The sequence below is a fragment of the Pleurodeles waltl genome, chromosome 6, assembly GCF_031143425.1.
Source record: "Pleurodeles waltl isolate 20211129_DDA chromosome 6, aPleWal1.hap1.20221129, whole genome shotgun sequence".
NCBI lineage: Eukaryota > Metazoa > Chordata > Amphibia > Caudata > Salamandridae > Pleurodeles > Pleurodeles waltl.
Window position 1 is genome coordinate 588,434,442 of NC_090445.1, and position 27,159 is coordinate 588,461,600.

General features: G+C 44.9%; 1 protein-coding gene across 4 annotated transcripts in view; it reads right to left on the bottom strand.

The window, feature by feature from the left end:
- The window catches only part of PACSIN1 (protein kinase C and casein kinase substrate in neurons 1), a 288,391-nt gene that overhangs the window by 30,746 nt on the left and 230,486 nt on the right, over positions 1-27,159 (bottom strand). For 2 of the 4 annotated variants that reach the window (XM_069238839.1, XM_069238840.1), the window contains exons 7-9: positions 25,008-25,128; positions 6,939-7,066; positions 4,151-4,350 (exon numbers count right to left, since the gene is read on the bottom strand). In XM_069238839.1, coding sequence (XP_069094940.1) covers positions 4,151-4,350; positions 6,939-7,066; positions 25,008-25,128 — 449 coding nt within the window. Of the gene's footprint in view, positions 1-4,135; positions 4,351-6,938; positions 7,067-25,007; positions 25,129-27,159 lie in introns of all 4 variants that reach the window. The other 2 variants (XM_069238837.1, XM_069238838.1) reach the window with 1 other exon arrangement.

Genomic DNA, 27,159 nt, shown 5'->3' on the forward strand with positions numbered 1-27,159 from the left:
AGATAATACATGGCTGCCATGTTGTCCATGCAAACTTGCGGACTAAGACAACCATGTGAGACAGATGAGGAAGGAATGTTTTCAGGGCTAGAAATTGCTATGTAGGGATTGGTGAGTGAGATCCCAAAGGACCTGCAATGAGAGGTCTTGAAGGTGAGTGCCCCAACCAGTCAGTGATGGATATGTGGTCAGAATGACCTGAGGCACAGGGTCTAGAAAAGGCCACCGTTTCAACAGGTCGGTGGTGTTCCACCATTTCAGAGAGGGGTGAGTATGGCAGTCTAACAACACTAGATCTTCCAGGTGACCCTGTGACTGAGACCACTGACGAGACAGACACTGCTGTAGAAGACACATGTTGAGTATGGCATGGGGAACAATGGCAATGCAGGAAGCCATCATCCCTAACATTTGTATGATAGCTCTGACTGTGTATGTACGATTCTCCTAAAACTGGGGGAGAAGATATTGAAAACTGTGAACCCAAGCTGGACGGGGGTATGCTAACCCCAACTCTGCATTAAGAATAGCTCCTAGATAGGGCTGAATCTGAAGACGTTGGAGGTTAGATTTGACAAAGTTGATTGTGAATCCTAGCGTGCGAAGCAGATCAGCTGTCATCGGAGTGTGATATTGTCACTGTGGCAGTGGACTGGCTTTGATGACCTAGTCGTCTAGGTAAGGGAACATGTATACGTTTTGTCTTCTGAGGTGTGTGCAGACTACTGCTAAGCACTTTGTGTAGACTCTGGGAGCAGTTGTGACTCTGAAAGGTAGGACCTTGAACTGATAATAATTGCCTGCAACCAGGAATCTTAGGTATTTAAAGTGTGCAGGGTGGATAGGAATATGGAAGTAGGTGTACTTTAGATCTGGGGCCGTCATAAAGTCACCTTGTTTTAGAAGTGGAATAACATTTTGAAGAGTAACCATATGAAAGTGTTCTGAGAGATTCTAATGATTTAATGGTCTGAGGTCCATAATAGGTCTGAGAGAGCCGTCTATTTTGGGAATGAGAAAGTGTAGGGAGTATACCACTGATCCTTGGTATTGAAAGAAAACAGGCTTGAGGGCCCCCTTCAAGAGAAGTGATTGAACCTCTTGCTTGAGAAGGGTGAAGTGTTGTTGGGGTAGTCTGTGAGAGCGAGGGGGAATGTTTGGTGGAGTGGTAATGAGCTCCAGGCAATAACCATGTTGGATAATGGAAAAGGCCCATTGGTCGGTGGAGATGTTGACCCATTCAGGATGAAAATTCCAGACTCGTTCCCCAACAAATGTGGAATGGTCAGGAGGAAGACGGAGGTAGTCACTGCTTTGCAGTGGAGATAGAGCCTCTGGAGGCGGTGCTCTTACCTCTGCCCTTGTTGTTACTGCCTCTGTAGGAACCCCTAAAGCAACCCCTAGAATAGAAGGGTGAAGGCTGTCTGGGCTCAAAGGTAGACGCATCTGAAGATGTGGATCTGTAAGCCCCTCTGAAGGTGGGGAAACAAAAAGTGCCCCTTTGTGTGGAGGACTGTAGAGCACCAATGGCTTTTGCTGTGTCTGTGTCTTTTTTCCAGCTTCTCAAAAGTAGAATCCACTTGAGGGCCGAAAAGATGCTCCTTTTGAAAGGGCATGTTAAGCACTGCTTGATGGACCTCGGGTTTGAAACCAGAGCATCAAAGCCACGCATTCCTCCTTATTAAGGCACCCATATTAATGCTGTGTGCAGCTGTATCTGTGGTGTCTACGGCACAATGTATTGAGTTATTAGTAATGGTTTGAACCTCAACAACAATTTGCTGTTCTCTTTTTCTGTGCTCTTCTGTGAGAAACTGGAGAAGCTCCTCCATTTCATCCCAGTGAGCCGATTTATACCTGGGTAGTAAGGCCTGTGAATTGGCGATACGGCAATGATTAGCTGCCTGTGCAGCTACCTTTTTGCTGGCGGCATCTAACTTCTTCTCTTCTTGTCAGGAGGAGGCAGCCCCCGGTGGCCTGGCTATTGGCACATTTTCATGCAGTGGTGACTATTATAGAGTCTGAAGGGACTTGTTACCTAATGTATACCAGATCTAGGGGAGCAGGTGTATATTTTTTTTACCTACTCTGGGGGTGATCACCCTAGAGCGGATAGGCTCTTTGAAAATTTCATCAGCGTGATGAAGCATGCCAGGGAGCATAGGGAGAAACTGGATATAATTATGGGTACATGTAAGGCTATCGAACAGGAAGTCTTGTTTAGTGGGGTTCCTGTGCAGTTCTACTTTGTGGAAGGCAGCTGCCCTTGCCACTACCTGCTGGTAGGATGTACTATCCACTGGTGGTGAGGACCTTGTGGGATACAAATCTGGGTCATTGCTCAAAATAGGGTCAGGGTCATATGTGACACATGGATCCGGGTCCTGCTGTGTCCCACCCAAATCTTCCCCAGTACATGCAGGGGATCCCTGAGTTGTAAATTCTCCTGCAGTAGGTAAAACAGATGAATGAGGATGGGAGAGAGGTGGAGGAGAAGAAGGGGGTCAAGGAGGTGGAAAGAGTAGATCAGGAGGAGGAGGAGATGGAGAAGTCTTGTGAGGTGTGGTGGTAGACTTGTCCTTGGTAATCTTCTTTTGAGGTGGAGAAGTATCCAAAGCCTCTTCGAAAGGCAGTTTCCTCTTCATAAGTACAGGGGGAGGAGCAATAATGTGCCCTGTACCCTTCTGGATATGGAGGTGGCGCTGACGAGCATCCATCATCTCCAAAATGGGTTCCACAGGTGAGGGCGTAGCTGAAGACTGGCTAGAGTCTTTCTGCTATGATGTTCTGGGTTCTGTGGTTTTCGGCACCAAAGTGGAGGTGGTAGCTGGTCGGCTTGGAGACGAAGTACTCAGACCTGAAGTTCAGACTAAGATGACAATGATGTTTCAGAGGAGACGGAGTTCGAAGACGTTTTGGTCTTGGCTATTTTCAGGGCCGAGCCAGAGGGTTGGCAGCCAAAACAGTTTTTTGGATCTGGCCATGGCCTTGTGGCAGTGGCCATCCATCGACTTCTGCAAGGGGCTTTTTAATAGTCTTTGGGTGGGGCAGGAGAGGCCACGTTACTCACGGGTTGAGCGGATGTTACCACGTGGCTTTCTATATCCGACTGCACGTCGGAGTCAGAGTTCTGGATCGAAAAGACCTCCTCTTGCTCCGGCTCCTCCTGGGTGTGTTCTTCACCAAAGATGTCTTGGGGGTATTCTGGAGTCTCCAACTGACGAGCTCTTCGGTCCCGAAGGGTCTTCTTTGACCGGAAGTATTTACAAGCATTGCAGGTAGCTTCCTGGTGATTGGGGATGAGGCACAAATTACACACCAGATGTTGGTCGGTGCGGGAAACTTTTGCAAGGACAGAAACGAAGCAGCGTTCGTTCCATCAGCTCAATATAATGGTCAGTGCCGCAAGGTGAGGTAGGCATAAAATGTGCAAGGGTGCCCCTGAGGGCACACAATCGGTGCCTGGACCAACGAGTATAGTTGAACGTGAAGATAGAAATGCGCAATCGAGACACAATAACATTGATAAAGAGAGGTCTTAAAGAAAGATTTTTAACAGGAGCGAGTTGAACGATGGAGAGAAGACACACACGTATAAAACCGATGGCAGAGAGAAAACAATATAACAAAGGAGTCAATGCCCATGCGCAGTATCACTGAGAAAGAGGAGTCCCTCGATCCCGTGACTCAAAAATGCTTCTTCAAAGAAAAACAACTTGCAACACACTGGACCCAACAACAGACAGCAGGAGTATGCAGAGCATGTGTACCTACATCCACACATGCCATCAAACATGTTTTTTTATAAATGTTCTTCACATATGATTTATTGCAAGTAAAGATTAAAATAACCATTTAGTTCATTTGTATTGGCATATTGGTTAATGAGACAGAAACCACTCCAGATCACTGAGGCAGACACCACAAGGTTCTTTTTCCATGGTGTGACCTATTTGACGTTAGTACGTCATTGGGCTTAGTCATGTCTTCCCTTTCACCTTCTCAAATGAGTTCATGCCTATCTTACAATCACTTTATCTGTTATGGAGATCCGCTGAAGGGCAAAATCACTCACTCCCACCTCAGAAATAAGTGTTGTCTCAAAATATTTTTACATCTGGGCAAATGGAATTACCTCTCTTCACTCTACCTGCTTTGAAGCTCAGCTCATCCTGCTCCTGCCCATCATAGTCATACAGAGCTCGAACGCGGGAACCCTTCCCAGCTACCACTGGATCTTCTTCAAATGGGTTAGCACTGCCGTTGGCCTCGCTGGTAGTGAGTGAGTTGCTACCTTCATCATCAGACCATTCCTGGGCATATGCTTGGCTCCGGTCATAGCTACTCACACTATGAAGGCAAAAGTTACAAAGACATGTCAAAGGAAAGACACTGTCGAAGGACAGAGAAAAGATTTAGTTAAGGTGATGAGGAACTGAATTGGGGCAAAGGAAGGAAAAAAATATCAAATGGGAAGCTAAACTGACCGAACACATTGGAAGTGTGGGGAACTTGAGTTTACTAGAGCTAATCAGCCCAATAAGGTAGAGTGAAGTAGGCCAGGGGGATGTTTTAATTCTACATGATTATCTGACACTCTCTAATATTTCAACTGACAAGCTCAGTTTAGTATTCAGTCCCTTACAGCTTCTTCTCCTCTCTCGAGCCTTCTCTTTTAGTATTTGATTAATTCTAAATGAGGGGGATCAGAGGGAAGGGTAGGAGCTTCTAGGAGGTTGGACAGTCATCTGCGATGTGATGTGTGATGCCATCAATTATGTAATTTAACATGTCTTGAGTGATATAATATATGAGGTAATAAGCAGTGCAAAATGTGGGAGCGAATTATAGCTAGTTCACTAAACTATAAATAGCTTGTTTAAGTGGTTTTGGGTTAAATTAACATTAGATTGTGTCTCATTTCAACATGTATATTCATTGAAAAAAAAAACTTCGTTTTAGTTAGGGAAAACTTTACTTACGCTTTCTGTAAAAAAAACAACAAAAAAAACATAAAATACAGAGCCATTGTAACCCCCTTGCAGGTAGCCAACTCCATGCAGGCTGCCAACCCCATGCTGCGCACTGCCTTTCAAATGCACTGCATAGGGTTGTCCTTAAGGCCACAGGGATCCCATTTCCCGGGACACGTTTTGTTTTAAGGGGAGGAGGGCCGTGCACCCCCTTCCAGCCTTATTAAGCCCTAGAGACCCCATCCTCTAGGCATCAAATTCAAAGGGAAGGTGAGAATGTGGTCCACATTCCAAAACTTTCATAGGCCCCAGGGACCCAATCCAACAAGGAAATATGTATTTAAAAGGGGAGGGGTGTGCAGCCCCCCTCACTGAGCCTTATTAGACCACAGGGACCCAATTCCCCAGGGTCAAATTCCATTCAAAAGGGGAAAAGGACCAGCCTGTCACCTCCCCAAGCCTTATTAGGACTCAGGGACCCCATACCCGAGGACCACTTCTTATATTAAAGGGGAGAGGGCCAGGCAACCCTGCAGGCAGGGAAGACATGTTTGCTACCACTCAGCTGGAGATTTAAAAATGCTCCTACCAGGCGGGAGCAAACATATTTCCCTGCCTGTGCTCATGCGGGCAGGGAAGCTACTCTGTCCCAGGGGTGTACTCCCCAGGCAGAGTAATGGAGCCAGCCCGAGGGGAAGGGGTCCCAGAGCCATTTAAGGCTCAGGGAGAGAGGCCACGCAAGTCCCCTCTCCTTCATTGAAATCTCAGCCCAGGGGGATGGGGTCCCTGGGGCCTTTTAGAGATTTGGGGAGGGGAGCCACATGCCCCCCTCCTCCTAAATAGAAAATATATTCTTCCTAACCCCTGTGCCCAGACCACTCCAGGAGATTTTTACAGTCATTGGAGCCCTGGAGCCCCTACTTCTTTTTTTTTTTTGCAGCAGCAGCTTTACTGACAAATATGTGACAAAATTAAAAAAAAAAACATTATTGGCCCGAGGCGGGGTCCCCCTCTTGGACCACCCCGTCAGACCTAGGGGGTCCCAGTATCCCTACCTTGCCCCCTATGCCTTTTTTTGCTTATTTTTTAAGACTCATGGTTGAGTCCAAAGTCCTAAGATGGCTGCCCCTATCATCTTTGTTGATGTGGTGACAGCCAATCATTTCTCTGTAGGGGATCTCTCAGGTCTGTCGAGCCTCCACGGCATAAAATTTACAAAGTATTTGAGCCTTAATTGCTCAGAAGCTACTCAACGGACGTACACCATCCCACAAAAACCACTCTTTCTGGGCAACATCCAGATTTCTGCCAAATTTGGTGTAAATCGGATCAGCAGTTTGGGCGGTAGCTGTCTAAAGTTACCATGAAAAACATGAATGACAAAAACATGTTTGGGACCTCCCCTTTTTCTCACCCCCTGCTTGACAGATCCCCAAAACTTTTGAGTTAGAGCTGAGACAAAAGAATTGTTTGTGGAAAGTTTTGTGAAGATTTTCAAACAGTGCCAAAGATATAAGCAATCAAAAAAAATGCATTTCCAATGGAAACAGGGCCCTAACTATAAGTACCCAGTAGCGACCGCCACTGCTTAATATATATGCTCCCCAGCATTTAAAGCCCAATGTTCAGGCACTAGTACCATACGTGTACTCATGTTTTCTCAAATGGTAGGTACCATCTAATGCATGCAAATAGACTCCCCTTCTATGTGAGATACTGCAAGAAAGGATGGGGAATATGACATGAGACTACAAACAGATACAAGAGGAAAAAGGGAATGTAGAAAGAGGGACTGCACTAGTGAAAGGGGAATACAGCAAGAAAGAATGAGAAGGAATAGAGAGAGAAGAAAAGGTAAGATTGATCAGTACTGAGGGAGAAAAGTTATATTAGGAGTGAGGTCAATGATGAGGAACAGAGTAGGTAGAGACAGAAGAAGCGCAGTCCATAGATTGGTGCACTCGCCTCCCCCGATCTCCGGCTGGTGTTCCTGGATCACTTGCAGCCCCAGCATTGGTTAAGACCACACCTTCTGCTGCTTTCTTGGGCTTCTCACGCTTGGTTATTGTGTGTGTGAGATCAGGGTTATACTCCTATGGGACCGAAAAGAGAAAGAGAAACACATGATGGAACAAGCTGTCATTTCACATTCAGGAGGCTGAACCATAGGGCACATCCCATCTTCAGATCACACATCTCAAAGCACAACTTTCTACAACTCTGACTAAACATATGTCCCCACAGGGGACATTATAAAGATAACCTTTTTAAAATGGACAAAAAAGGGCTGTTGAGGTCAGTTCGGAGTTGGTGGGAACACTAACAAAGATGTACGGACCGACCTTTTTCATAAAGAACGTCCATGGGCCCAATTGGGAGCAAACAGAGAGCAGGTACAGTTGAATATGGTCTAACCATTGGGTGGACTTTCCCTCAGCCATGGGATCCGCTTCCTCAGGACTCTACAACTTTCCAGCTAGTCCTCTTAGTTCCTTTGAGGAGAAGCTCATTGATGCCAGGTGGGGATGACAGTGTTGCTCTAACCAACATATTCAGGGAGATCTTAATACGCTGTAACTTACAGAGGATCACATCCAACTCCTACTGAGCTAAGCTGTTTTAAAGCCTTCTCAGTATGAAACTAAATAACAGGCACAACCCCGTGGACGTCTACACAAGGCATAGCATAAATAGTACTGTTGTAATGAATCTCTAATATGCACTGAAGACAAGTGTGAAAAGAAACTGAGGGAAGGGAGGGTAGACATTTTGGAAGAGAAGGTGGCAGGAAAGATCATGAAAATAATGAGGTGATGGATAGAAGATAGAGAACATAGGTGGTGGAGGATGAAATCGGGGAGACAAAATAAGAATGAAAATGTGGGTACAGGTTTGGTAGACAAGAGATGTGGATGAGGGAGGAGTTGATGAAGCTGAGGGCTGACAAAAATGTAGCTGTGCAGGTGGGAAGAAGCTAGACCCATGATCAGATTGGTCAAGCAATTGTGTTAGGTGTCAGAAACTAAGACTCTGAATCCCAGCTCTTCATGGGCATGCATTGTGTAATATGCTGCAAAGCCCTGCACCTTAGACAGTTGAATACAGAGGGAGAGTTCAGAGAGGTGTTAGAATGCTCAGATGCATACTGTCATATTCCAAAATAAACAAATCAATTTCTCCTCTGAACCTGCTGTCCGCCATGGGTGGTACAGCTCTAAAATACGGTTCTACAACCTTTTTTTAACACACACAGATCATAGGCAAACTTCTACCAAGACCTATGCGTTGCTTCTTGCTATACATGTATTGAGGGTTATATGACGGAACCCTGCATGGATTTACCACGCATGCCTTTATTACGCAGTCACTACCACGACTGCGACGTTACGATGCATTACTTTACCAAGCAAGTTGTTACTACGACTTGCCTTAGGGTGCACTGGACTTTGAAATAGTATAAATTACTATTCCAACTCCAGCCCACACAACAGTAGGGAAAGTGGTGGGCTTAAATATCCAACACCAGTCCAACAACGCGCCCCATAAGGGAAGTCGTTGTAACGACTTGCATGATGAAGTAATGCATGTTAACGTTGCGGTCTTGGTAGTGACTGCGTTGTAAAGGCAGGTCGTGGTTCTGACTTTGTGGTAAAGGATGTATTCCGTATTGAGGTATGTGTGTTTACTCTGTATGACTTAGACACAGGATATTGCCATCATACTCAGGAACAAAAGGCATAAGGGTCAATAGACAAAATGAGGTAATTCGTAATTTACACAACTAAACATATTTAATATTTGTGAGATTCAAAAATTATATGAAAATCCTGAGTTAAATATCAACTAAAGTTATACCAAGTTACAGAATGAATGTTCACAATGTCTTAGGCTTAGTCGTGCAATTCTCTTCATATTAGTGTCAAGATGTGTTGATGAAACTGTGCTTTATAAATAAGCTATCATTCACCATAGACCAGTGATTCCCAACCTGTGGTGCGCGGACCCCCAGAGGTCCGTGACACATTTCCAGGCGGTCCGCAGGCCTGGGCCAGGAGGAAGGCAATGCTCCTCTGACAAACACTTGCATTCCCCTTTAGCAGTTTTAAAAGCTCTACAAACTTCCTCGTACATCTAGCCAGCAGCTTTCGGACAAAAATAAAAGCATCAAGATTTCACTAGTGATTAATGTCCATGCTGGATAGAGATGGGAGTTTTGTCTAGTGGCAGTTTTGACTCCAAGGTAGCACAGATGATTAATATGCCTGCTGCAAAGAACATGTATCAGGCAAATAACAGTATTTTATGTGCATAGCACAGTGGGTGACTGCTTTTGTTTCTGTGCAGTACATAAGTTACAATCATAATCTAGCACAGTGAGCTATGAACTGCCATTAACGAACCTCATGCAAACTGCAAGGCACAAATTAGAAAGTTCTTTTTTTCACTAGACTTTCATTTTCCTTATGCTGCTAAAAAAGGTTTTCTTGCATAGAAATACATTCTTATTATTAAAGTCAATGCTAACCACTGTGCTGTGTTCTGAAACCTGAGTGTGTGCTTTCCCAGACCAAGCACTCTTAGAAAATGCCTACCACTGTTGATGATGTGAATCCTACACCTTGATTTCCTCTGTAAAGTGCTCTGACACCCTACATTGGTATGAGAGGTGCTATAAAACAAATGAATTACATGTGATAGAGAGGCTATGGAGAAATTAGGTTTTACTTCCTTTCCCCACCACATATTTTTGTGAAAATGTTTTCTCAGATCTATATACCTAGAGATAAAACCAGGAATTGCTTGGAAATGTTGAATCTGACAGGAGGATTCAGCTTTCCCTAAATAACATAACATTGAGAAGTTAGTCCCCGAGATGCAGTGCCAACCTTCCCATTAAATTTTTTCGATTTTGCATATTTTTTCAATATAAAATAATTATACTGTTAGTAATTTGAGCGTTTGTTTGATGTGTACTTGTTTGTGTATTTTTTGCAAGTTACAGTTTTAATGTTTGAAATTCAAATTGAATAAGTTGCTTGGGGGTCCCTGGTTTCCAGTAATGATTCAGTGGGGGTCCTCAGGAGTCAAAAGGTTGGGAACCACCGCCATAGGCAATAAGATTGTTACAAAGAGAAATCTACAGAATCAAAATGGTTAGTATTAGTATCAAGATAAATTTATTGATAGACAGGACTAAAAACTAATTCTTTTAAACTACAATAGAAAGAGAAGAAACGGTGTTTCTGTGCGCATGACTTGTATCATGTGATTTACATTGAACTGATATCTCTCTTCTGCTCCAGACAGTACACTTGGTGTGGTGGAACACCACAGCACGTTGTGTTGCACTCTCATTTAGAGGCTTTAAAAAATTAGGAACTTTAGACTTGGGGATTTTTTCCGATTTTAATATGAGTAGACATTTGCGTGTGTATAAGTATGACAGTCGTTTTACCGGCCATCAGTAAGTGTGTGTATTTTCTATTACTGCTCTTTTATTACAAATCCAGTACAAGTAAATTGCCCTTGATGAAGAGTGACTATACGCTGAAGATGCTCCGAGTTCGCTCACATTATTTATTAAATTTCATTGGAGAAATGAATGACAGTCTACTCTAATTCTTTCGAGAGAATATTTAATTAACTACTTCATTAGCATCTGAAACTCTAAACCACTTAAATATTACTGTGTGGTAGTTATGACATTTCATTTCCAGTTCACTGTAATGTCGCTAAAGCTGAAATGACCATCAGTGAGCGCGGCCTGGAACAATTACAAGCTTTTTAAATGTGCTCATTTGGGTTGTGCGATCCAAGGTTGTGTTTGGCAGCATGTGGTTACTTTATTTGAGCACAGTATTTGGCTGTTCTGAGTGTAGCCAGTGGGGAGTGGTTTAGTCAGAGGAGAGAGCAGCGGAAGAGACAGAGGGGTGCACCGTCAGCGCGGTTCATAACCACATCCCCAGTGGAAGAGATGGTGAGACAACACTTCCGGGTTATAAAGGGCAGCGTTGGGTCTGGGAGTGTGCGATGAGAGAACACTTCACTGTTGGGACAGTGTAAGGGTGAGAATTGCCTGCTCTGGCAGGAGGAGAGGTTGTGACTGCAAGAGTGGGCCTTACCAGCGTCTCACAAGTATATGCCAGAGCCGGGCCTCGACCCTATTGTGGCAGGCGAGACAGTCACTCTGCTAGCCGCAGCTGATATTGAGTGAAAAACCTGGTCTCGGGCAGGGAACACTTAACTCTCAAGGCAGGGGCAGAGTAAGGTCTGGCTGCTCTCACGGAGTTTACAATGACGAATGTTAACAAAGGAATGCTTTTGTGTTGGTCTTGGGCCACAATTAATGCATGTTAGAATACAAAGTTATCAACCTGTGCAAATAATTCCGTGTAGCTGAAATGGCTGCACTGTGAGAGCCAGGGCTGCCTGGGGCAGCGGGAGGGGCAGGGCGCATTGAACGACGAAAACACACACTACACTGTAAGCAGGAAGATAAAGTTTATGAAGTGGAATGCCAGTAGGGTTCAGATTTGTGGCCTTCGGTTACACACACAAACCCCTTGAGAGTTGCACGGGCGCATTGTGCTGTCTCGCCAGCTTATTAAACCTGCCCCAACCTAATCCTCCCGAAATCTAGCACAGGCTAAAGTTATTTTAGGAATATGGCATTGCCAACTTTTACACACCTGCTTTTATGGTAAACTTTTAGCGCTGATTTAAATAGCTGAGAAAGTGCCCAACAAGATCTTGGTATTGCTAAGAAGGCAACTTCAATAGTGGGAAATGTTCACTTTGGAATTCTAGGAGACATTACAGTGTTTAACGTTTTTGTGAATGTGTTCTTGATCACAACAGGTGATACCGGTCTTGTGTTGTTGGTCCTTTGTTTTTTCCTCTTCCCAACAAATGTCAAGCAAGCAAGAAATAACACAACCCTGCCTCAGTGGCATGAACCAGCTGCATCATTTACAAAGCCATCACGACAATCACCCTGCTTATCTTGCAGACAAGCTCACCATATATGGTGGCTCTTGGTAAAACCACAGACTAGACGCCAGCAGCCTGGAGACTAAGAAATGTAAACAAAAAGGGAAAAAAGCATTGGCAAAGCCAGTAGGTCTCGCCTATGCAAGAGTTATTGGCTTTGCTGATGTGTTTTAGCCATGTTGTTCACAAGCGTGGCTGCTGGCATGCCTATAAGTTAGTGGCATAGAGGAAAGTGTCATGGAGTATCTTTGAGTGGAATGGCGAAGAGTCGAGTAGAGTGTTGTAGAGTGGAGTGGCAGAGAGTGCTGTGTATTGGAGTGGCATAGTGTGGAGTCATGGAGAGTGGCATGCACTAAGTGAAATAGATTAAGGTGGACTGGTGTGGAGTGCATTAGCACAGAGTGTTGGAGAGTACAGCGGCATAGAGTGCAATGACATTGAATTCAGCAGTGTACAATGCAGCATCACAGAATGCAGTGACATACATTCAAGTGGTGCATAGTAGAGTGCAGTGGTGCAGAGTGGAGTGCACACAGAGTATACTAGAATGGCACAGAGTAGAGTACAGTGGCTAGAGTGGTGCAGAGTGGAGTGGCATAGAGTTGAGTGATGCAGAGGGCAGAGCTGAATTGAATGGCACAGAGTACAGTCTAGTGGCATAGAGCGCAGTGGTGTACCCTGGTGCAGAGTGTAGTAGCATAAAGTGGTGCAGAGTAGAGTATAGTGCCATAGAGTGATGTGGCAAAGAGTGCAGTGGGGTAGAGTTGAGTAGTGTAAAGTAGAGTGGCCTTGAATTCAGTGCCAGCATTGCAGAGTAGAGTGCCAGAGTGCAGTGGAGTAGAGTGGTGTAGAGTACAACAAGTAGTAGAGTACAGTGACAGAGTGCAGTTATGTAGAGGGCTTTGGTGTAGAGTGCAGTGGTTAAGAGTAGAGTAGTGTAGAGTGCAGTGGCATAGAATGGAGTGGCACAGAGTAGAGTACAGTGGTATAGAGTAGATTGTTTCAGAGTGGAGTGAGGTGGCATAGAGAGGTGTGGTGCAGTGTAGAATGCAGTTGCCTAGAGTGTCATATACTGCAGTGGCGTAGAGTAAAGTGGTGTAGAGTGCAGTGGCACAGAGTTCAGTGGTGCAGAGTAGATTAGAGTGGCATACAGTGGATTGGCGTAGAGCTGAGAGGCATAGAGTTGAGTGTTACAGAATAAAGTGCATTGGAATAGAGTGTATTGGCACTGAGTGCAGTGGTGTAGAGTGCAGTGGCACAGAGTTCAGTGGTGCAGAGTAGATTAGAGTAGCATACAGTGGATTGGCGTAGAGCTGAGGGGCATAGAGTTGAGTGTTACAGAATAAAGTGCATTGGAATAGAGTGTATTGGCACTGAGTGCAGTGGTGTAGAGTGCAGTGTTGCAGAGTGGTGTACAGTACAGTGGCATAGAGTGGAGTTGTGCAGAGTAGATTGGTGTGACCTACAATGGAGTGGTATAGAGTGCAGTGGCTAAGAGTGCAGAGATGTAGAGTAGAGTAACGAAGAGTGCATTGGCATAAAGTAGAGTGGTACATGGTAGAGTAGAGAGGCGTAGCGTGAAGTGGCATAGAGTGCAGCGGCGTAGAGTGCAGTGTTGCAGAGTGGCATAGAGAACAGTGGCATAGACTGCAGCTGTGCAGAAAAGATTGGTGTGGCCTAGACTGGAGTGGTGTAGGGTACAATGGTGAAGAATGCATAGAGTAGAATGGTACACGGTAGAGTAGAGAGGTGTAGTGTGAAGTGGCATAGAATGCAGTGGCATAGTGATGTGGTGCCGAGTGCAGTGGCGCGGAGTGGTGTAAAGTGGAGTGGTGCAGAGTAAAGTGCAGTAGTACGGAGTGGTGCAGAGTAGAGTGGAGTGGTGTAGAATGGAGTATTCACGGTCTGATAGCATACTGCCATTAGAGACAACACATTTTCAATTGAAACAACCATTATATTTGCACAGACATAGTTTTATTAATACAACTATACAGTGCACACACAAAAATGTCTGGAAATTGCATCACCTAGTTTAATGATTTGTTTTGATCATATTAAAGTATTTATTTCCAACACATAAGAAATAACAAAACATGTGCTTCATTTGTGTGTTTGTATTTCTGATATAGTCTGAAATACTTAAATAGTTCATTTAAACATTGTCATTTGCTAGGAAAAATACTCCTACCCCATGTATCCAGCAAGATTGTCACATCAATCCTCTCACTTTGGAATCAGAGAAAGAAAAGTAAACAAGCACCCTTGGAAGACAGTGCCTGACAATTGACCTCGGTCTTTGAATGCACAGAAAATGCGACAAGATAAGAACAAGATGTAAAGGTCTGTTAACAGAAAGTGAGTTTGTGAAAAGATACAGAAAACATGGTTTAGGCAACAGGCGAGACAAACTGAACCTGGTGAGCCTAAAGCAAATAAAGGCAGCAAATGGAGAGCCAGAAAATGTGAGTTACAAACCACAAAGCCAATGGTAATCAGTGAGCAAAATGTATTCCTAGGACAACTTTTTGAAAGTCCCCAAGATGCCTTTAACAAACAAGACAGCTTAGCTCTCTGGCAGACTGTGACCTAGAAGGGGGTGGTTGACCTTTTCCACCTGTGCACCCACCCAGGATATGGTACAACATCCTAAGGAGCAACCAGGTCTGCCCAGCACTGCTCCAATTTGCTAAAGAGTTGAAGACCACTTCTTGTAAGAACACTACATCACAATGCATCAAGAGTCCACAAACCTGCTACCTCTCCTATGACTTATGCTTGCCTTTGATCCTCTACACCTCCTATTTTCTATACAAATACTAGATACATACACACTCTTGGACTTTTTCCCTTTTGCAGGGTCATCTACAATCTTTTTGACTCCTGTTTTTGTTGGCTTTAGGACTCTGGGCTCTTTACCACTGCTAACCAGTGCTAAAGTGCATAGGCTCTCTGTGTAAATTGTATTGTTGGTAGATTTATGCATAACTGGCATATTTGATTTACTAGTAAGTCCCTAGTAAAGTGCACTAGAGGTGCCATGAGCCTGTACATCAAATGCTACTAGTGGGTCTGCAGCACTGGTTGTGCCACCCACATAAGTAGCCTTGAAAACATGGCTCAGACCTGCCACTGCAGTGTCTATGAGTGCAGTTTTAAACTGTCAATTCGACTTGGCAAGTATACTCACTTGCCAGGCCTAAACCTTCCCTTTTTTATACATGTAAGGCACCCCTAAGGTAGGCCCTATGTAGCCCCATGGGCAGGGTGCAGTGTATGTTAAAGGTGGGACATGTACTTATGTGTTTTATATGTCCTGACAGTGAAACACTGCCAAGTTCGGTTTTCATTGTTGCAAGGCCTATCTCTCGCATAGGTTAACATGGGGGCTGCCTTTAAATATTTTTAAAGTGCAGATTCCCTTTGGGAGCCAGATTGAGTTTGGGGTCTCTGAACTCACAATTTAAAAATACATATTTTAGTGAAGTTGTTTTTTAGATTGTGTGTTTAAAAATGCCACTTTTAGAAAGAAGGCATTTTCTTGTTTAAACCATTCTGTAACTCTGCTTGTTTGTGGATTCCATGGCTGCGTCAGTTTGACAGTTGGGCTGTTTGCACCTCTCCTCTAGACAGTGACACAAAGGTAGCTGGGTTGCAGCCTGCATATCGTGATGGGCCATATGGGTTGAGAGGAGGGGAGGAGGGGTCACTTACACCTGAAAGGGCTGTGCCTGCCTTCACACAATGCAATCTCCAACCCCCTGGTGTGTGTCTGGGGCATGGCCTGGGCAAGACAGGATCTTGAAAACAACAGAGACTTCTCTTTGAAGTAGGCCTACCTCAAAGGCAGAAAGGAAGGGTTATAAGAAGAGCACCACAAACCCCTGAAAATCAGATAACTTCTGGAATCAACAGGAACCTCTGCCAAGGAGAAGAGCTGAAGAGTTGAGGAGAAGTGTTGCCCCTGCCTGTGACTGTGCTTTGTTGGACTATTATGCAGTTGCTACTTCTGCCTGTGAAAGGGGAAAATGGTTGGATTTTGTTGTGCATTCCTGCCTGAGAAGAATCTCCAAGGGCTTGAACTGAGCTTGCCTCCTGTAGTTGAAGTGTCAGGGCCATCAAAGACTTCACCTTCTAGCACCTGGACTCTCTGCTGAGACTCCTGCCCTGCCAAGTGGTGCCCGATCCAGTTCCTGGGCCCTTGAAAGGTGAAGATGGCAGACAAAGACTGAAAATCCACGCACAAACCGCTGTGCGGGGACATTTTTGATACACCTGTGATGCTGCTGATAAACAACATGCCGCCGGATTCGCAGCTGAAATCAACGCTCCACCTGCATTGCGGCTGGAAGATCGACGCAATGCGACTGGAGAAACGGCCTGCAACACATGCTAACGGAAGCTGATAACAATGCAAACCCCACGCATCACGGTTTTGGAATACCATGCGACCGGATTTTCAACATTGCTGGCCAGGGAAAAACAACGCAAAGCCTGCCCGGACCCGAGGTGCCCGTCCGGATCAATGCATGGCTCTCCAGTGGGAGAGAAGAAACGACGCATGCTGACCCGACCGGAGGAGGAACAGTGCACAGTCTTGCTTGCGAGTGAGAAATCGATGCATCGCTGGACTTTTCCGATGCACATTCGCCTGTGCGTTGTTATTTTGACGCCACCCAGGTACTTTTGCATGCTAACAGCGTTCTCACTGTTTTCTAAAGGATTAATACTGTTATTCTTTTTAAAATTCATATCTTGACTTGCGTATGTTGGATTTTTGTCGTTTTGGTCTTGTTTTGTTTAGATCAATATTATCTATTTTTCTAAACCTGTGTTGTGTTATTTTGTAATGTTTTCACTGAGTTACTGTGTGTGTTGGTACAAATACTTTACACATTGCTTCTGAAGTTAAGCCTGCCTGCTCGTGCCAAGCTACCAAGGGGGTGAGCGGGGGTTAACTGAGTGCGATTCTCCTTTACCCTGACTAAAGTGAGGGTCGTTGCTTGGACAGGGGGTAACCTGACTGCCAACCAAAGACCCCATTTCTAACACATACATTAATACATGTCAATCTCATTTTTAATAAAATAATCGTATGAATTATCTTTGTGAACAATTTATTGAGAAAATTACCATTAACTCTGAATATCAGTACACACTGTTTAACAGGATTCACCATGTGTGTAAAACACACAAGCTAGCACAGGAACAAAAATAAATACAATTATGCTGAATGCAAGGTATTCATATTTTAATATTCAAGCTGATTTGATAATTACAAGTCTTTACAGGGCATTACTTAGGGAATTTACAACTGGTCTTACTTTCTAGCTTCTTTGCATTTTACATTCACTAGCAAATCTTCATATAAATATATAAACACATAAATAAAGCATCTGTCCATTGAGATTAGGCATCACAATTCTTATTGTTTACATTTCAAATGTTCTCAATGTGCTCCGAGTCCGCATTGGCTTTTAACATTTTGTGTACACTTCACTCAAAATTCATTATCTTCGGCTTCTGGTAATATTTTTCGTTCTCTCCTTGGAGAAATATGCTTGCATGAAGCTCATTTGATTCACTCAAATAGCGAAATAACACAAATGTAAAACACTCAGAAGAAAACTGCACGTTTAGGGAGGAAAGACCTTAGTCCGTAACCTCAAGTTACATTTTTTGTGAGAGAGATGAGAGAGGTTTTAGCCAGGTTGTGGTTCTAATGGTTTCTACTCTATTTGTTGTTACCTCAGTGTTATTTAAGTCTCCCTGCCTCTAGTGACCAGTTGCTACTCTGCCTATCTTTTCATGTGCCTAGTCTGCGCTGCGGCAGACCCAGAGCCCCAGGACCATAATAACTACAGCTACATAGCACCCTCTACCATTTATCTAGTCACTAGGCACTGACGAAAAGTCAAAGGATAAGTGGAACTGTCGGGAATCAGACCTGTGACCTTCAGCTTTCATATAGATGTCTACAATTCTGTAAGATATGCATTAGTCTCACCAGCCATAAGGCACGTGAAAGGAGGGGGAGAGGAAGGGTTATGTTCTGAAGGGAGTGACAGGAAGCCGGAGATTGCCAGTTACATTCAATGTGATAGGTCACAATGGTAAAGGGTCTTCCATCCATGAACATGTGATCATATTTACACACCTACATCACTGCTGTTCTTTCTTTTCAACTTCTGACACATACTCATCTGGTGTAAGACTTCTTCTGCCTTGACTCTCTCCCGGGTTTGTTTTCAGAAGGCTAGCTGCAAGTTTTAACAAGCTTGGATCCATGACAGATTCAGTGCAGAAACTGGGGTGGGGTGGAGTATGGAGGAAGAGGTGAACTAGACCAGTAGGCCACGTTTTCAATCAAAGCCAGACAAACATGCGGGGACCATCCACATACTGTGCCCTGAGGAGGGAGACATAAAAAGTCCTAAAGGAGGACCTGGCAGCCTGTGCGTGCTCTCATCGCCTGTCTTGCCTGCAGGCTTAGGAAGAGGGCAAAGTGCTTTCCAGGCTCCCTGCAAGTAAAGACCAGGAGGGTCAGCTGTAGTGGACAGTGCTCACAGAAGCACCAGCACTCGGGAGGAGGGCTCAAATGCAGACCTACGGTCTATGACACACACCGATGACAGTACTCTAGCAGCACCGGAAGGACCTCAGGCTACAGCAATGATTTCCAACGAGCTCAGGAAGTGAGAGTTTCCCGTGGCGCTGGTCCATCAATAAGGGTGTTACAATTTACGGGCAGTGACACCTGTAAGAGTTTTTATAATTATTTCTGTTTTGTTTTTGTGTGGTGCTGAGAGCTCCTCCAAAGCTGCTTCAATGTGATTTTACAGGCTGGGAACTGAAAAGGGCTTCAGCCATTCTGCCTAATGTAAACTTAACAAGTGTGACATCAGCGTTTTGTTCAACAACATGTAGTTTGATTCAGAGCAGATGTGCAGTGAGGCTTTGCATTGAGCCTCGAGAGCACAACTGTTCTTGTCTCTAGTATCTTCTGTATCACATTCTGAGGGGCAGCAGCTTCAAGGAGGCCACACTTAGCTACCCAATGAGGACGGAAGTTTTTCTTGGTGATGTGCGCACACGCAAAGCACGAGAACAAGCCAAGTGCTCTGAAATCTGAATACGCCCTTTGAATGGGAGCCAGTGGAGGTTTTTCCTGTGTACAGTGATCTGGTCAGAGTGAGCTAAGATGAAGATGAGATAGGCACCCTAGTGAGAAACCTCTGACCACCTAGAGATGTTTTACTTTGGGCGTCCCAGGCGTTTGAGGGGGAGATAAATAGTTTTTCCCAACAGAATGAGGTAGAATTTGAGGATGAAACGTCTGAAGGAGGTACCTGGCGTTGAACCTGCTTACTGGTTATCTGTGTTCAGGTGCTAAATGTAATGGAGAGATAGAGCCTTATAGATGGGTCAATGCATGTTTGAAGCTTTTTTATATAGAGGTATCGTTTAGTTCTGTCTTAAGTGCCAGTTTTTATTGTACAAAAGGCATGCCTGTTTTGTCCCCTTTCTCCCAACTCTGTGTCAATTTTTGGACTCTAGTTATTTATTACCTGCTTACCTGTGGTCTGTACCCAAATGATTGCCTACACACACCATCATGTGAGGACAAACATTATCTATCTGGAACAGCACCATTAACACAGGTCGTTCAGCGACAACTACAGATATTGGGGTGTCAGATAATCATCACCTGCACACAGCATGTTTCAACACGTATCCTTTAATTGGAGTCAAAGTGGTGTGAACATCAACAAGCACACAAACACTCACACACACACATACACCGATTGTCAGTTAAGGATGTCTAAGGTAGCCATCCATGCTCCATACTGCATGATACTGCACAGAAATCAATACAGAAAGCTATCCAGGTTCCTAAGCACAAGAAGATGGCGTTTAGAGAGTGCACACATCTTCCACTTGCAGTCTTGGGCTGTGCTTGTACATCAGGACTCAAGGATCCAGATTCAAAGGCGCCACCGAATCCACTGTCAGGTCACGGTTAGAATGTCCTGCCTCTTATCTTTCTTTGACTCCCACGTCCTGTCTTCTCACGAACTCCTGTCAGTTCTAAAGAGAGGGGGTGGCATGAGATGACACCAGCAAAGATGATGGAAAAACAACTATGGAGGGTTGCAGAGTGCTAGCCTGCATAATGTGACCAGGCATCAAAATCTGATGGCACTTGGCAGGCACATCATGATGCAGGCTGAGAGAAAAGGCATTTCTTGAAACTTTGATGACATCACACACTGGGCAGAAATTGTGACAGGAAGAGATAGAGAAAAAAGGAGATTCAGTGTCTTGTGAGGTGATATGGTGAACATAGTACAAAAGGGTGCACCACTGCACCAGAGCCTGGAATACAAGGAACTCCGTGGGAGTGGAGCATAGAAGGGATCTGGTGCAGGAGAAAAGGCGGTCAGGCATAAAAGCGACTCAGCAGCTAGAGGCCATGAGGTAATAAGTAGAACCCAGGAGGATGCCCAAGTGAGAAGGGGCCCTAAGAGAGAACCCTAATGAGGAGGAAGGGTGTCCAGAAAGAAAGAGGTCTAGGTTGGAAATAGCCCAGGTTTTTAGGGGTCGTAGGAGAGGAGAGCCATCAAGGAAAGGACCTTGGAAAGACTGAGCCATGAGACAAAAAGGTCCCTAGAAAGAAAGTGTCCCTGGAATGGTAAGAAACACAGAGGCAGTCACAGTACAGTTGGCTGGAGGGAAAGGGACAGTATGGAAAGCATCCTAGGCGGAGAAAGGGGTCCAGGATGGAAAGCAGTCTAGGAGGGCAATAGGGGAAAGTGGCCCAGAAGTGAAAGCATCTCAGCAGGGAAAGCTATGAAGACGGTCTAGGAGGGAATAGAGCCCAAGAAGGAATAGGGTTTGGTGAGAAAGGGAAACTGATTCTGGATGGAAATGTTGAACCTGGAAAAATGGGATCCAGGGACCGAGGGAAATTAGTACGCAGGATACTCGGGAGGATGTAGCAGAATATTGTGAGTGTTGGGGACCCAGGATGATAAGTGTTGCCGGATGACAGGAGAATCAAGCAGGATTTGGGAAGCTCTATTAAGAAGATAAAACTTGCTGCACTCAACAAGTTATTCAAAGGAAGAGGGAAGCAGAACATTTGAGGCCTCTTCATTACATAAACAGCAAACACGTCACCAGCTGTGTAGCTAGTGGAGCTGCAGCTTCTAAATCAAAGTCAAATGTGCCAATACATTAGTCTGCTGATTGTGATTCACTGAATTAAATTGTGATGAATCCTTAGTGCAGTGGTGGAATTCAGTAGAGTTTGGTGGAAAAGAGATTCATAAGAGGCTGAACCAGATTGTTTAAAATAGATCCCAGAGGATCCTGTTATGTCACGGTTCATAGTTAATGGTGTGGTGCTGTGCCCTCTGTAAGGGGCATGGTGCGCGCTGACCGCGCTACAGGACTGACAGTCTTACAGAAGCCTAAGAAACCAATCTCAGGAGAGCATGTGAGAGAGATCACTGGATGCCAGGTCCAGAGGAGAACATGAGAATGACCATTGGGCTATGAAGGTCAAGGGAGGGCAAGGGACAGACTAGAAGACTTCAAGGCCAAGGACCAAACACTTGTCAGACATAACAAAACCTGAGAGGAGAAGGTGTGTGCATGACACAGACCAAAAATTATGAGGCTCACTTGAAGGTATCGAACAACAGGCAATACAACTATGCAGGATTATAGGAAACAAAATCCCAGGAAACAAATCTCTGAGGAGTTTATGATACAGTTGTCGGGGCGCAGGAAGCCTACACACACACACACACACACACACCCCCCAACATACACAGATGTGTATGGCACAGTCCATACGAAGGTCAAGCTCAGGAAGATGCAAGGGACAGACCACGTACACATGCCTGAACCCAATTGTTTTTTTCAAAGCACAGTGCCAAAATAAATTGCATAAAAGTGGACAGATGTGTTTACAGCATCGGAGCACTTATCCCTGTAACCTTCATACTACTGGAAAATTGCACACTGTATCTTACGGAAGGCAGACCCTAACACTAGTAGGCAGCGGCACGGACCATATGGGAGTGTGGCTCAGATGCGGATACGTGAGAGACTGAAGGACAGAGGGGATCAGGTCAATACATGAGACACACCACAGAATGACAAGACTCGAGAAAGCACATTTATTTAGTGGTACACGTTTAAATAATTCACGCTCAGGTAGCAGGGGCTTCAGAGAGCTATGCGTTTTATGAGGAAAGCTCTCACTGCAAATTCAGGACAGGTTGCGATTCTTACACTCAAACATGCTAAATGTAAAGGTACATATATTTGGCAGACTATGCATTCATTTTATTTCCAGGACCTGTGGACCAGACACAATTTTGCATTTAAGAATGCGAACGATACACGTGCACATACATGAAGTGACACTATACCAGAGGGTGGAAGGGTCTACCACACATGGATGTACATATTGGTCGTTTAGATGCCCTGTGGGGAATGGAACTGATTATGCAGTGGAGTTTAGTGTTTATCATGTTTTAACTCTGAAACTCAGGTGATGTCCCTTTCACCTTGTGGGATGGGCAGGTACAAGCTGTATGGTTATGGCATGGGGCTACCTGGAAATTATCTGAGATTGGCATTTATTTGCCTTCAGCTGTAGTGGAGGACTCTGTCTAGCATCCTCATGTCTGGGAGATAGGATGAAAAGAGTGAGCTGGTATTAAAGGACGATCTTAAAATACATATGTTGTCTTCTGTCTCAGGCAGATTTGACTTGGTGAGTGTAAGGGTGTATATTAGTTAACACTGTGTTTTTGTATGACTTTTTAAGTCCATTAGTTTTACATTGTTTTTATGTAGACGCTAATGAACCCTTGAAAGGACAAGAAGCCACCTTCACTTGAATACAGAACAGTAGGGAGATGCCACTCCTTGACTGTGCTACGCGATTTACTAAGCATGTGTCACCCGGACTATTGTCCCATATGCAGAACTCTGCACGTTTTATCCCTCAGTGGGTGTGCACAGTGCCACTATCCTGGTGAACCTAGTTCAGATATGCTCATGAGGAACGGGGGCCGGGACCCCTGCTATCTAGCTGTACTCGTATTCAGTACTATTGCTGCAGTTTGTCTGGCCCAACTCCTTCCATACTAATATATTGCACTAGTCTCTTCTTGGCGGGAAGGCTGCTCTCTGTATTGCCTACCCGTTCTACAAAAGCATTTTTTCTAAAGTCAGCTGTGAGCCTTTCCCAGTCATTCATTTTATCATCAGATGTGTCTTGCACTAATTCACCTTAGGGGGAGGCATGTCCCAGTCACAGATTCCTCATTCGTTTACCGAAGTACACATATATTAAAATTCTTACCCCTCTGCTTGTTGGGCGTGTGTTTGAGACATTTCATTATATTATGATTCTACCTATGAATTGTGCCAAACCTGCTTTTATCCTTTTGGAGTGCAGCAACCACTCTGCGGCATTCTGCTGTGTGAACGGAAGAAAGCAGAACAGCTCCGTATCTACTAAGAAATGGTGCTGTTTCCTTTTTCCCCCTGCAACGGCACCGTGGTGCAAGGTCCCCCCTGCAACGGCACCGTGGTGCAAGGTCCCCCCTGCAACGGCACCGTGGTGCAAGGACCCCCTGCAATGGCACTGTGGTGCAAGGTCCCCCCTGCAACGGCACCGTGGTGGAAGGTCCCCCCTGCAACGGCACCGTGGTGCAAGGTCCCCCCGCAACGGCACCGTGGTGCAAGGTCTCCCCCTGCAACGGCACCGTGGTGCAAGGCCCCCACTGCAACGGCACCGTGGTGCAAGGTCCCCCCTGCAACGGCATCGTGGTGCAAGGTCCCCCCTGCAACGGCACCGTGGTGCAAGGTCCCCCCTGCAACGGCACCGTGGTGCAAGGACCCCCTGCAACGGCACCGTGGTGCAAGGACCCCCTGCAACGGCACCGTGGTGCAAGGTCCCCCCTGCAACGGCACCGTGGTGCAAGGTCCCCCCTGCAACGGCACTGTGGTGCAAGGTCCCCCCTGCAACGGCACCGTGGTGCAAGGTCCCCCCTGCAACGGCACCGTGGTGCAAGGTCCCCCCTGCAACGGCACCGTGGTGCAAGGTCCCCCTTGCAACGGCACCGTGGTGCAAGGTCCCCCCCTGCAACGGCACCGTGGTGCAAGGTCCCCCCTGCAACAGCACCGTGGTGCAGTGTCCCCTCTGCAACGGCACCATGGTGCAAGGGTGTCTGCATGATGTCTAGCATTGATTCTGTACTAGAAGGCTTCCAGCTTTCCAGTACGAAATGCTATGCTTAGACATAATTTAAAACCTGCCCCAAATTGGACGTCTGCTGTACAGTAGGGCACACATGCAATGTTGGAAAGGTTACGCGAAATGAAAAGGTGTGCATTTATGAGGTGTTTTTAATGCAAAGCACTTTCTTCCATTTTTAGTAGATAGGGCTTTGCTTTGAACCCCATGGGTGGTTGCATAGGAATGCCCATGTACTACCCATGTTATGCCCTTTTGACGTAATGTACCTCTCTGTGTGAATGAAACCTATCAGCAGATTCTCTTTTCACTCATCAGCCACAGAGAGGCCAGCTGACAAGAGAACCCACCAAAATGCTGCTCCTGTCTGAGGATTTTACCCACACTCCATTCCCTTCTTCAATAAACTTAAATCTTTAACCCTCAAAGCAATCATTGACCTTTTCCACTCTTTCTCCACAACTCAGGAGTCTGTCTAGAACATTTCTTGAAAGATTGCTTAAACAAAAGGGTAACATCAAAGGCTGGCAGGATAGAGGCTGCAGCACTTTCCCATCTATAGCACAAGGGTATCAATTCACCCACCCTGAAACCAGCTATAAATATCTTCAACAGCACTCACATCACACTGTATCTTGTGATCGAACAAAGTCAGGGGAACAGCCCCTGATCAGAGAAAAAAGACAGTGTAGGTGCTTCGACCCAAAGACTTCTGAGAAGGTAGGTCTTAGGACATACAAGACACAGAAGGACAATCTGCCCACCTCAAACTGCGGCCAGTTCATGTGCATCCCTGGTCCATGCGTGTTTCGGAACCACTTGAGATCCTCCTGGACATCTGCTGAACGAATTGTGTGCTCCAGCTCCCGATAGACTGATGCATAACTGAAAGAAAAATTGGTACTGACCGTCACAACTTTTTAACATTTCCTTAAACGGACAGGTGAAGTGTAAAGACTAAACTATCCACTGTAGACACAGACCACAAGAGCCAGACTGGGCTTTACTATATCCTCCTTGTGGTTGCTCCCATAACTGCAAAAACATGAGTGTTTGTTAAAGGTAATCCAAGCATAAAATGTATATAAAATATTTTTATTTACACATTGATTCTTTAATTAAAAAGAATACATGCAAATTAGGTCATAAATGTGGTAAATCCATAATTATGGGGTAAATATTGCAGCCACAGAATCAAGTAAATCTTCTGACCCTCATGATTGTTCATCTGTCTCTCTCTCTCTCTCTCTCTCTCTCTCTCTCTCTCTCTCTCTCTATAAATATATATATATATATATATATATATATATATATATATATATATATATATATTATAAATATATACACTTGTCTCTCTCTCCATATATATACAAAAACAAATAGGTATTGGGTAAGTTGCCCAGCGCTAATTCTCAGATACGTTGGTACCACAACAGCGTCATTTACAGATATTAGTTTACAAAAGGTTATCTGAGAATAAAGTCCATCACAGTCTATTTTCCAAAACGTCTTTCTTTTATTTGCTTTTGTACTTGAAAAGCAATAGAAACTACCAATCTTTTGCTGTCAAAGCAAAAAACAGCCAACACGTTTCAAGACACTGTCTCTTCTTCAGGGCTCGTTTTAAATAGCCTGTGACCTCCAAACACCATCCATATCAAGATTTTCTGCTGCTTGACAAGTAACCTCAGAAATGGTGGAGTCTTTCACGACTTACAAAAAGGTGTCCCATGCGGCAAGCATGAAAGGCATGTACACCCTTCAAAGGAGATGATCTACCAGCCTAATGGGATGGAGCAGAATATTGATGCTGATTTAGGTGAATATGTCCTAAATTTAGGATATGATGATGGCTTGGATGAGTTCTCGAGCATTGTGAGTTCCAGTAATAACATAAAACAAGCATTTGCAATCCAATAGGATCTCGCATTTTTCCGGGTTACAGCTATTACCAGTTGTAAACTCCCAACCGGGTTTTTCTTGCCACATTGAATGGAAAAAAACAGCGCGATTGGGCTGCTATGGTTCACTCGTAGTGAAACCTATCGGCAAGTGCAATTATCTACATAACCAGCAAAGTGCAATTATCTACGTAACAGGGTCGATGTTATGCAAAGCGCTCGACTTCTGCCAAGCGAGATCGCGCTGCGAACAAAAGATAAAAACTAGTCTACAAACCGGACGGAAAACAGCGAGCCTCACATGTTTTCAGTACTTGGTCGCTGTGCTCGAGGAGGGCTAACCACCGGAAAAGGCATGACGTATGCGTGCCTTCCACTAATGAAAGCAAGCAGATTTTAACAGGCAAGCCCACGAACCAATGAAAGACACTGACGTGACATGGACGGGGCTCCAAGCCCTTTTCTAACTCCTAAAGCGTCTTGCAAGCGAAACGCATGCACAAGCGCATGCAACGCAGGCTCGACCCTAAAAACAGGTTAGGGATCCTTTGGGCCACAGTTGTTTAATCCATCTGAAATTAGGCACCCACACAGATCTAAATAGAGGCTGATGAACCATGTGGCTGAATATATAAAACATTGGATAATGAGGCCATTGGAAAAGGGTGAAAGAAATGTAATGAGGGCAGGGTGTTCAGAGCCAGTAAATGAGGTAAAGGAGACTATAATTCCTAATGTAGACCCAGATCTGATTACATAATTATTTAAAGTGGGTTGTGACCCCAGAAAAGGACTTCAAAAACCTTAAAACAATGTGAAGACAAGCTACTTGATGTCTTGGGTTCAATTGCAAGAATTTTTGATATGGTAGCAGAATCTTACCTCAGTGGCACAGATTTAGATATTAATTTACTGAGGGGCTGGAGCCAGAGAGCAATGTTTTCTTGGTAATGCCAAAGCAGGCCTTTTTGCGGAAAGACCTAAAGCAGTGCTGTTAAAGAACAGTCCTAAGTTA